Source organism: Salmo salar, chromosome 05, assembly GCF_965601325.2.
Source record: "Salmo salar chromosome 05, fSalSal1, whole genome shotgun sequence".
In the NCBI taxonomy this organism is placed as follows: domain Eukaryota; kingdom Metazoa; phylum Chordata; class Actinopteri; order Salmoniformes; family Salmonidae; genus Salmo; species Salmo salar.
The window spans coordinates 94949477-94961926 of NC_138295.1; the positions used below are offsets into that span (position 1 = coordinate 94949477).

Consider the following 12450-nt stretch of genomic DNA (forward strand, 5'->3'; position numbering starts at 1 on the left):
CACCCCACGCCCCCCCCCCCACACACACACACACACACACACACACACACACACACACACACACACACACACACACACACACACACAGTGAGGCTAGCACCAGCTGGACTGGGCTCTCCCTGTCACCATGCAGCCATCCTGAATTGAAAACTGCACAACATTCCCCAAACACCACGAGACCTGAGAGGCTGTAGACAGGAGAACCACGTCATGAGACATACAGTATGTGAAGGCTGTAGACAGGAGAACGATGTCATGAGACATACAGTATGTGAAGGCTGTAGACAGGAGAACCATCTTATGAGACATACAGTATGTGAAAGCTGTAGACAGGAGAACCACGTCATGAGACATACAGTATGTGAAGGCTGTAGACAGGAGAACGACCTCATGAGACATACAGTATGTGAAGGCTGTAGACAGTAGAACCATGTCATGAGACATACAGTATGTGAAGGCTGTAGACAGGAGAACGATGTCATGAGACATACAGTATGTGAAGGCTGGAGACAGGAGAACCACGTCATGAGACATACAGTATGTGAAGGCTGTAGACAGGAGAACCATCTCATGAGACATACAGTATGTGAAGGCTGTAGACAGGAGAACCATGTCATGAGACATACAGTATGTGAAGGCTGTAGACAGGAGAACCATCTCATGAGACATACAGTATGTGAAGGCTGGAGACAGGAGAACCACGTCATGAGACATACAGTATGTGAAGGCTGTAGACAGGAGAACCACGCCATGAGACATACAGTATGTGAAGGCTGTAGACAGGAGAACCATCTCATGAGACATACAGTATGTGAAGGCTGTAGACAGGAGAACCACGCCATGAGACATACAGTATGTGAAGGCTGTAGACAGGAGAACCATGTCATGAGACATACAGTATGTGAAAGCTGTAGACAGGAGAACCACGTCATGAGACATACAGTATGTGAAAGCTGTAGACAGGAGAACCACGTCATGAGACATACAGTATGTGAAGGCTGTAGACAGGAGAACGATGTCATGAGACATACAGTATGTGAAGGCTGTAGACAGGAGAACCATCTCATGAGACATACAGTATGTGAAGGCTGTAGACAGGAGAACGATGTCATGAGACATACAGTATGTGAAGGCTGTAGACAGGAGAACCATCTCATGAGACATACAGTATGTGAAGGCTGTAGACAGGAGAACCATGTCATGAGACATACAGTATGTGAAGGCTGTAGACAGGAGAACCATGCCAAGACTAAATCAAATCAAATCAAATGTTATTGGTCACATGGTTAGCAGATGTTAATGCGAGTGTAGTGAAATGCTTGTGCTTCTAGTTCCGACCGTGCAGTAATATCTAACAAGTAATCTACCAATTTCGAATAGTTTCCTAAGAACGCGAAGCGAGGCGGCCATCTCTGTCCTCGCCGGATAACATTGAGTCAAGGTGTCTGAGTCCTAAATGACACCTTATTCCCTGTGTAGTGCACTACTTTAGACCAGGGCCCGGTTCCCTATGTAGTGGACTACTTTAGACCAGGGTCCTATTCCCTATATAGAGCACTACTTTAGACCAGGGTCCTATTCCCTATGTAGTGCAGTACTTTAGAAAAGGACTTATTCCCTATGTAGTGCACTACTTTAGACCAGGGCCCAAGGTGTTGTGGTTACAGTGCATCCTGGGACTATTCATATCACTTCAAATCAACAGACAGGTTAGTCAATAGAACGGACACACAACAGTCACTTAGGCCCGCACGCCCGCCCGCCCGCCCGCCCGCCCGCCCGCCCGCCCGCTTCCTACAACACAATAAACCTTCATCTGGACTGTATTCAGACGAATGTCCTCTTCAGTTTAAACAACTAAATATTGATCAGTCACAGTTACTGTAAAGAACAAATTGATAATCGATTGATCGTCAACTCCCTCACATTGACAGCTAGGATTGGCTCTGTCCCACTCAGAGTGTGTGTATGTGTGTGTGTTTGTTTTGGAACATCTCATCCTACATTCAGGACAGCTACTGACCCCTCCGTCTCCCAACTACTGACCCCTCCGTCTCCCCTCCGTCTCCCAACTACTGACCCCTCCGTCTCCCAGCTACTGACCCCTCCGTCTCCCCTCCGTCTCCCAACTACTGACCCCTCCGTCTCCCATCTACTGACCCCTCCGTCTCCCAACTACTGACCCCTCCGTCTCCCATCTACTGACCCCTCCGTCTCCCAACTACTGACCCCTCCGTCTCCCCTCCGTCTCCCCTCCATCTCCCCTCCGTCTCCCAACTACTGACCCCTCCGTCTCCCAGCTACTGACCCCTCCGTCTCCCAACTACTGACCCCTCCGTCTCCCCTCCATCTCCCCTCCGTCTCCCAACTACTGACCCCTCCGTCTCCCAGCTACTGACCCCTCCGTCTCCCAGCTACTGACCCCTCCGTCTCACCCTCCATCTCCCAACTACTGACCCCTCCGTCTCCCAGCTACTGACCCCTCCGTCTCCCAGCTACTGACCCCTCCGTCTCCCCTCCGTCTCCCAACTACTGACCCCTCCATCTCCCCTCCGTCTCCCCTCCGTCTCCCCTCCGTCTCCAAACTACTGGCCCCTCCATCTCCCCTCCGTCTCCCCTCCGTCTTCAAACTACTGGCCCCTCCATCTCCCCTCCATCTCCCCTCCGTCTCCCAGCTACTGACCCCTCCGTCTCCCCTCCGTCTCCCAGCTACTGACCCCTCCGTCTCCCCTCCGTCTCCCAGCTACTGACCCCCCCGTCTCCCCTCCGTCTCCCAGCTACTGACCCCTCCGTCTCCCAGCTACTGACCCCTCCGTCTCCCCTCCGTCTCCCAACTACTGACCCCTCCATCTCCCCTCCGTCTCCCCTCCGTCTCCCCTCCGTCTCCAAACTACTGGCCCCTCCATCTCCCCTCCGTCTCCCCTCCGTCTCCCCTCCGTCTCCAAACTACTGGCCCCTCCATCTCCCCTCCGTCTCCCCTCCATCTCCCCTCCGTCTCCCAGCGACTGACCCCTCCGTCTCCCCTCCATCTCCCCTCCGTCTCCCAGCTACTGACCCCTACATCTCCCAGCTACTGACCCCTCCGTCTCCCAGCTACTGGCCCCTCCATCTCCCCTCCGTCTCCCCTCCGTCTCCCAGCTACTGGCCCCTCCATCTCCCCTCCATCTCCCCTCCGTCTCCCAGCTACTGACCCCTCCGTCTCCCAGCTACTGACCCCTCCGTCTCCTAGCTACTGGCCCCTCCATCTCCCCTCCGTCTCCCAGCTACTGGCCCCTCCATCTCCCCTCCATCTCCCCTCCGTCTCCCAGCTACTGACCCCTCCGTCTCCCAGCTACTGACCCCTCCGTCTCCCAGCTACTGACCCCTCCGTCTCCCCTCCATCTCCCCTCCGTCTCCCAGCTACTGACCCCTCCGTCTCCCAGCTACTGACCCCTCCGTCTCCCAGCTACTGGCCCCTCCATCTCCCCTCCATCTCCCCTCCGTCTCCCCTCCGTCTCCCCTCCGTCTCCCAGCTACTGGCCCCTCCATCTCCCCTCCATCTCCCCTCCGTCTCCCCTCCGTCTCCCAGCTACTGACCCCTCCGTCTCCCAGCTACTGACCCATGTTGTTGTGGGGGGAGGTGCTCATGTTGTTGTGGGGGGAGGTGCTCATGTTGTTGTGGGGGGGTGGTGCTCATGTTGTTGTGGGGGGGAGGTGCTCATGTTGTTGTGGGGGGGAGGTGCTCATGTTGTTGTGGGGGGGGGGGTGCTCATTGTGGAAGTGGAGCTGCTCATTGGACAGGTACATGGAGCAGGCCTTTGTAGAGAAGTTGCTTAAATACCAGTACCCTCGTGGCACGCTGGGACAGCCTCGGGTGGAGGTACAAGCTGTTTGGTACTGATATTTGGCAGCCTCGGGTGGAGGTGCAAGCTGTTGGCTCTGATATTTGGCAGTCTTGGCCACGTACACATGCGTGCAGTGCGTGGACTCCAGATTGAGGGCCTGACAAAAAGTAGGGCAAAGCAATTGGCTAGGTAGTGCTCCGTTTCAGCTGTCGAGAGCAGCCTGGCTGTTCGGAGAAGGAGGTGCTTTTTCTGTACCCTCGAGTGCCATGCAAACAGGGTCCTTTGAAATGTTCAGATCCTTTTTTTGTTCATTTGGTTGGTGGATTCAAATAAAGTATATCAAATGTGTGTGTGTTGCCTCACCTTGACAGCTGGGCCTGGCTCGGTCCCACTCAGGCCTCTTGCTGTTTCCCATCATACAGGTCAGTGTGGAGTGTCCTTGTAACAGATAGCCCGCCTCACAGCTGAACGTCACTGTGGAGCCCAGCTTGTAGTCATTCCCCAGGCGTGTCCCGTTCATAGCGTTCCCGGGATCAAAGCAAGCCTCCCGCAGTTTAGCTGTCGTTGAAAATAAATATATTTTGTTATTGTTATAAATAAGACAAATTATGTCATCAACATCAGAAGGTTGTTTGAGCGGTTGAATAGCCTAGTGAATGTTTTGATCACGAAAAAGCTGTAACCAATCAACTTTTTAAAGACTTACAGTATATGATACAAAATGATGTTGTGTAGAAACACATATTAAACAAACACACAAAACAAAACGGAACAAACTTGTCAGGACGTCCTTTGCTACGTTTGTAAAAACTTGGTCGATAGCACAAAAAAACATAACGAAAAGAAGAAAAAAAAACACAAAACAAACACTTTGGAAAGTTGGACAAAGATCGTCCTCGTGTGAATATAAACTTGGTTCCCTGAAGGAAGGGGGACGAGCCACAACACACAGCTACGGGGGGGGGAACCACTCTCACTTGGTCATGCGACTGAATTAGTGTCAAATGAACCGACAGAAAGGAAACCAACTCGGAAGATAGTCCTCTGCTGTATTTGTAACTTTCACAAAAGCATTAAAACAAAGACAACAACTATTTCAAGTTGCAGAAACAAGCCCTTGCGCCTCACCTTTATACTCCAGATGGAAGCCTTGGTAGCTCACTGAGCCGTCGCTACGGAAGGCCAGGTGCATAAAGTTAGAGACGCTCTCTATCTTCTCTGGAAGCTTGCTATCCTGGAAACTACCAATCAGGTGACTGTTGCTGTCTGGTCCGTCGTAGATATACAGGAAGTCGTAGTTGGGCTCGATGCTGAAACTGTAGAAGGAAAATAAAACAATTATTTCAGCAAATTAACAGAGAAACAAACAGTTCTTTTCTCAAATATTATTTTTTTTTTAAACCGGTTAACTCAGATAATTAACAATAAAAAGGTTGTTACACAATATCAACAAGAAAAGGGTTATTTCAGAAAAGTTTAAATGTGGGGATGTACTGAACGAGAGCTTTCTAGCACCTTATGGTTTCAATAGTTTTTATTTCAGCAGTGTTGAAATGTGTGACGCACTGTACAAGAGCCTTTCAATATATACATTGGCGTTTTGATTTGAGAGTCTGAGAAGCATTAGTAAGCCATTTCAGCTTCTTGCATCTCAGACACAGATAGAATGACGAACGGAAGAACTCCCTGAAGAGGTCTGGTGAGAAAGAGAGAGAGAGAGAGAGCGAGAGAGAGCGAGAGAGAGCGGAGAGAGAGGGGAGAGAGAGGGGAGAGGTAGTGGGAGAGAGAGAGTGAGAGAGAGAGAGAGAGAGAGAGAGAGAGAGAGAGAGAGAGAGAGAGAGAGAGAGAGAGATTGAGAGAGAGATTGAGTGAGTGAGTGAGAGATTGAGAGAGAGATTGGAGTGAGTGAGAGAGAGAGAGAGATTGAGAGAGAGAGAGAGATTGAGAGAGAGATTGAGAGAGAGAGAGATTGAATTGTTGCAACATCATGTAGGAAGAACTGCTCCCAAATGGCCCTGGTAATGTAGTGTGAAGCAGACATTTCATATCGTTCTATTGCTGTATATCAAATGTCTCACTGAGAGAGAAGCCTGTTATTTCTAATCTTTGGCTTTTATGACAAAAATGGTAATAGCTTTGGGATAATTAAATCAAGACAACACCAATTTCAAATCATAACTTCTTCCTATTCTTCAGTGTTCCCGTGAGGTTGTGTGTATTTCCTGTTGACTATCAGCAGTATCTAGCAGGACAAACCAAATGAAAATGATACTGTATTTCCTGTTGACTCTATCAGCAGTATCTAGCAGGACAAACCAAAAAAAAATGATACTGTATTTCCTGTTGACTATCAGCAGTATCTAGCAGGACAAACCAAATGAAAATGATACTGTATTTCCTGTTGACTATCAGCAGTATCTACCAGGACAAACCAAATGAAAATGATACTGTATTTCCTGATGACTCTATCAGCAGTATCTAGCAGGACAAACCAAATGAAAATGATACTGTATTTCCTGTTGACTATCAGCAGTATCTAGCAGGACAAACCAAATGAAAATGATACTGTATTTCCTGTTGACTTTATCAGCAGTATCTAGCAGGACAAACCAAATGAAAATGATACTGTATATTCTGTTGACTATCAGCAGTATCTTGCAGGACAAACCAAATGAAAATTATACTGTATTTCCTGTTGACTCTATCAGCAGTATCTAGCAGGACAAACAAAATGAAAATGATACTGTATTTCCTGATGACTCTATCAGCAGTATCTAGCAGGGCAAACCAAATGAAAATTATACTGTATTTCCTGTTGACTATCAGCAGTATCTAGCAGGACAAACCAAATGAAAATGATACTGTATTTTCTGTTGACTATCAGCAGTATCTTGCAGGACAAACCAAATGAAAATGATACTGTATTTCCTGATGACTCTATCAGCAGTATCTAGCAGGGCAAACCAAATGAAAATGATGCTCTATTTCCTGTTGACTATCAGCAGTATCTAGCAGGACAAACCAAATGAAAATGATACTGTATTTCCTGTTGACTATCAGCAGTATCTAGCAGGAGAAACCAAATGAAAATGATACTGTATTTCCTGCTGACTATCAGCAGTATCTAGCAGGACAAACCAAATGAAAATGATACTGTATTTCCTGTTGACTATCAGCAGTATCTAGCAGGACAAACCAAATGAAAATGATACTGTATTTCCTGTTGACTATCAGCAGTATCTAGCAGGAGAAACCAAATGAAAATGATACTGTATTTCCTGTTGAATCTATCAGCAGTATCTAGCAGGTGAAACCAAATGAAAATGATACTGTATTTCCTGTTGACTATCAGCAGTATCTAGCAGGAGAAACCAAATGAAAATGATACTGTATTTCCTGTTGAATCTATCAGCAGTATCTAGCAGGTGAAACCAAATGAAAATGATACTGTATTTCCTGTTGACTATCAGCAGTATCTAGCAGGAGAAACCAAATGAAAATGATACTGTATTTCCTGTTGACTCTATCAGCAGTATCTAGCAGGACAAACCAAATGAAAATGATACTGTATTTCCTGTTGACTCTATAAGCAGTATCTAGCAGGACAAACCAAATGAAAATGATACTGTATTTCCTGTTGACTATCAGCAGTATCTAGCAGGACAAACCAAATGAAAATGATACTGTATTTCCTGTTGACTCTATAAGCAGTATCTAGCAGGACAAACCAAATGAAAATGATACTGTATTTCCTGTTGACTATCAGCAGTATCTAGCAGGACAAACCAAATGAAAATGATACTGTATTTCCTGTTGACTATCAGCAGTATCTAGCAGGACAAACCAAATGAAAATGATACTGTATTTCCTGTTGACTCTATCAGCAGTATCTAGCAGGACAAACCAAATGAAAATGATACTGTATTTCCTGTTGACTATCAGCAGTATCTAGCAGGACAAACCAAATGAAAATGATACTGTATTTCCTGTTGACTATCAGCAGTATCTAGCAGGAGAAACCAAATGAAAATGATACTGTATTTCCTGTTGAATCTATCAGCAGTATCTAGCAGGTGAAACCAAATGAAAATGATACTGTATTTCCTGTTGACTATCAGCAGTATCTAGCAGGAGAAACCAAATGAAAATGATACTGTATTTCCTGTTGACTCTATCAGCAGTATCTAGCAGGACAAACCAAATGAAAATGATACTGTATTTCCTGTTGACTCTATCAGCAGTATCTAGCAGGACAAACCAAATGAAAATGATACTGTATTTCCTGTTGACTATCAGCAGTATCTAGCAGGACTGTCACGTTCGTCGTATGGATTAGACCAAAGCGCAGCGGGAATGTGTATACTCATCTTCTTTTATTTTAGAAGGCAACGTGAACACTGAACAAAATAACAAACACCGACGAAGACAGTCCTGTAAGGCAACACACTATACACGGAACAACTACCCACAAACACAGTGACAAAAACCCCTTACTTAAATATGGCCTCCAATTAAAAGCAACGGAGAAGAGCTGCTTCTAATTGAAGGCCAAACCAAAAACCCTGAACATAGAAATAGACTAAATAGAACATTGCCCCCCAAAAAAACCGAAACACACTAAACAAACACCCCCTGCCACGCCCTGACCAAACTACAATAACAAACAACCCCTTTTACTGGTCAGGACGTGACAAGGACAAACCAAATTAAAATGATGCTGTATTTCCTGTTGACTCTATCAGCAGTGTCTAGCAAGACAAACCTTTTCCTTTTCAAAAACTATGATAAAGACGTTTTCAAAAGAATAGTTTTCAGAAAGTGGCTTCCAATAACGCCGCCCAGAGCCCCAATATAAAGAGCAAGGATCTCCATGAAAGGAAGAAACCCTGAGAGGAACCAGACTCAGATACCAAGGCCATCACCTCCATGAAAGGAAGAAACCCAGAGAGGAACCAGACTCAGATACCAAGGCCATCACCTCCATGAAAGGAAGAAACCCTGAGAGGAACCAGACTCAGATACCAAGGCCATCACCTCCATGAAAGGAAGAAACCCTGAGAGGAACCAGACTCAGATACCAAGGCCATCACCTCCATGAAAGGAAGAAACCCTGAGAGGAACCAGACTCAGATACCAAGGCCATCACCTCCATGAAAGGAAGAAACCCTAGAGAGGAACCAGACTCAGATACCAAGGCCATCACCTCCATGAAAGGAAGAAACCCTGAGAGGAACCAGACTCAGATACCAGTAGAGAGGAACACCAGACCACAGTAACATCGGCTGTCAAATGTCACTTTAATTTCCTGATGATTCTACATGTTGAATCCACCCACAGTTCATCAACACCCAGCAGGCGATCGCTAACACACTGCAGACACCCTCTGCTCTCAGCTGTTCCTCTTTCTGGTGTGTTTCAGTTCAGAAGATTACCTGAAAGGAATCATTCATTCATTCATTCATTCATTCATTCATTTATTCGTTCATTTATTCATTCATTTATTTATTCATTCATTCATTCATTTATTCATTCATTCATTTATTCATTCATTCATTCGTTCATTTATTCATTCATTCATTAATTCATTCATTCATTCCTTACCTGATAAAAGCCAGCGATATGACGTAGTCTGAGTGGACAGCGATCAGCCAATCACAGTCTTTGCTGTGCGGGTAGGGGAGGGGGAAGTTGGGAGAGAGGATGAATCCTGATGATCCCGTTACATTACCTCCACAGGGAGCTGGAGAAACACACACACACACACACACACACACACACACACACACCATGTTCAAAGCATACAGTACAACACAATGTAGTGGTTTTAATATGTCTTGGTCACAGTACTGTTAACCCCTTTAATCATACCGGTGGTTTAATATGTCTTGGTACTGTTAACCCCTTTAATCATACCGGTGGTTTAATATGTCTTGGTACTGTTAACTCCTTTAATCATACCGGTGGTTTAATATGTCTTGGTACTGTTAACCCCTTTAATCATACCGGTGGTTTAATATGTCTTGGTACTGTTAACCCCTTTAATCATACCGGTGGTTTAATATGTCTTGGTACTGTTAACCCCTTTAATCATACCGGTGGTTTAATATGTCTTGGTACTGTTAACCCCTTTAATCATACCGGTGGTTTAATATGTCTTGGTACTGTTAACCCCTTTAATCATACCGGTGGTTTAATATGTCTTGGTACTGTTAACCCCTTTAATCATACCGGTGGTTTAATATGTCTTGGTCACGGTACTGTTAACCCCTTTAATCATACCGGTGGTTTTAATATGTCTTGGTACTGTTAACCCCTTTAATCATACCGGTGGTTTAATATGTCTTGGTACTGTTAACTCCTTTAATCATACCGGTGGTTTAATATGTCTTGGTACTGTTAACCCCTTTAATCATACCGGTGGTTTAATATGTCTTGGTACTGTTAACTCCTTTAATCATACCGGTGGTTTAATATGTCTTGGTACTGTTAACCCCTTTAATCATACCGGTGGTTTAATATGTCTTGGTACTGTTAACCCCTTTAATCATACCAGTGGTTTAATATGTCTTGGTACTGTCAACCCCTTTAATCATACCGGTGGTTTAATATGTCTTGGTACTGTTAACCCCTTTAATCATACCGGTGGTTTTAATATGTCTTGGTACTGTTAACCCCTTTAATCATACCGGTGGTTTAATATGTCTTGGTACTGTTAACCCCTTTAATCATACCGGTGGTTTAATATGTCTTGGTACTGTTAACCCCTTTAATCATACCGGTGGTTTAATATGTCTTGGTACTGTTAACCCCTTTAATCATACCGGTGGTTTAATATGTCTTGGTACTGTTAACCCCTTTAATCATACCGGTGGTTTAATATGTCTTGGTACTGTTAACCCCTTTAATCATACCGGTGGTTTTAATATGTCTTGGTACTGTTAACCCCTTTAATCATACCGGTGGTTTAATATGTCTTGGTACTGTTAACCCCTTTAATCATACCGGTGGTTTAATATGTCTTGGTACTGTTAACCCCTTTAATCATACCGGTGGTTTAATATGTCTTGGTACTGTTAACCCCTTTAATCATACCGGTGGTTTAATATGTCTTGGTACTGTTAACCCCTTTAATCATACCGGTGGTTTAATATGTCTTGGTACTGTTAACCCCTTTAATCATACCGGTGGTTTAATATGTCTTGGTACTGTTAACCCCTTTAATCATACCGGTGGTTTTAATATGTCTTGGTACTGTTAACCCCTTTAATCATACCGGTGGTTTAATATGTCTTGGTACTGTTAACCCCTTTAATCATACCGGTGGTTTAATATGTCTTGGTACTGTTAACCCCTTTAATCATACCGGTGGTTTAATATGTCTTGGTACTGTTAACCCCTTTAATCATACCGGTGGTTTTCAGACAGAATAATAAAACTAGAAAATATCCCTAGTAGGGTGTAATTTGTACGTGTCACCAATACAGTTAGTAGACTGACCCCTGTTTTATCCCCTGTAGTGTTTCATTAATACAGTTAGTAGGACAGACTGACCCCTGTTATATCCCCTGTAGTGTTTCATTAATACAGTTAGTAGACTGACCCCTGTTATATCCCCTGTAGTGTTTCATTAATACAGTTAGTAGGACAGACTGACCCCTGTTTTATCCCCTGTAGTGTTTCATTAATACAGTTAGTAGGACAGACTGACCCCTGTTATATCCCCTGTAGTGTTTCATTAATACAGTTAGTAGGACAGACTGACCCCTGTTATATCCCCTGTAGTGTTTCATTAATACAGTTAGTAGGACAGACTAACCCCTGTTTTATCCCCTGTAGTGTTTCATTAATACAGTTAGTAGGACAGACTGACCCCTGTTTTATCCCCTGTAGTGTTTCATTAATACAGTTAGTAGGACAGACTGACCCCTGTTTTATCCCCTGTAGTGTTTCATTAATACAGTTAGTAGGACAGACTGACCCCTGTTATATCCCCTGTAGTGTTTCATTAATACAGTTAGTAGGACAGACTGACCCCTGTTATATCCCCTGTAGTGTTTCATTAATACAGTTAGTAGACTGACCCCTGTTATATCCCCTGTAGTGTTTCATTAATACAGTTAGTAGGACAGACTGACCCCTGTTATATCCCCTGTAGTGTTTCATTAATACAGTTAGTAGACTGACCCCTGTTATATCCCCTGTAGTGTTTCATTAATACAGTTAGTAGGACAGACTGACCCCTGTTTTATCCCCTGTAGTGTTTCATTAATACAGTTAGTAGGACAGACTGACCCCTGTTATATCCCCTGTAGTGTTTCATTAATACAGTTAGTAGGACAGACTGACCCCTGTTATATCCCCTGTAGTGTTTCATTAATACAGTTAGTAGGACAGACTAACCCCTGTTTTATCCCCTGTAGTGTTTCATTAATACAGTTAGTAGGACAGACTGACCCCTGTTTTATCCCCTGTAGTGTTTCATTAATACAGTTAGTAGGACAGACTGACCCCTGTTTTATCCCCTGTAGTGTTTCATTAATACAGTTAGTAGGACAGACTGACCCCTGTTATATCCCCTGTAGTGTTTCATTAATACAGTTAGTAGGACAGACTGACCCCTGTTATA

The 12450-nt window shown here is 44.5% G+C and overlaps 1 protein-coding gene across 1 annotated transcript in view; it reads right to left on the reverse strand.

Annotated features, from left to right (window-relative positions):
* The window catches only part of LOC106606155 (CUB and sushi domain-containing protein 3), a 540034-nt gene that overhangs the window by 292985 nt on the left and 234599 nt on the right, over positions 1 to 12450 (reverse strand). The window contains exons 29-31 of the mRNA XM_082975995.1: positions 9426 to 9564; positions 4953 to 5140; positions 4188 to 4382 (exon numbers count right to left, since the gene is read on the reverse strand). Coding sequence (XP_082832121.1) covers positions 4188 to 4382; positions 4953 to 5140; positions 9426 to 9564 — 522 coding nt within the window. The remainder of the gene's footprint in view (positions 1 to 4187; positions 4383 to 4952; positions 5141 to 9425; positions 9565 to 12450) is intronic.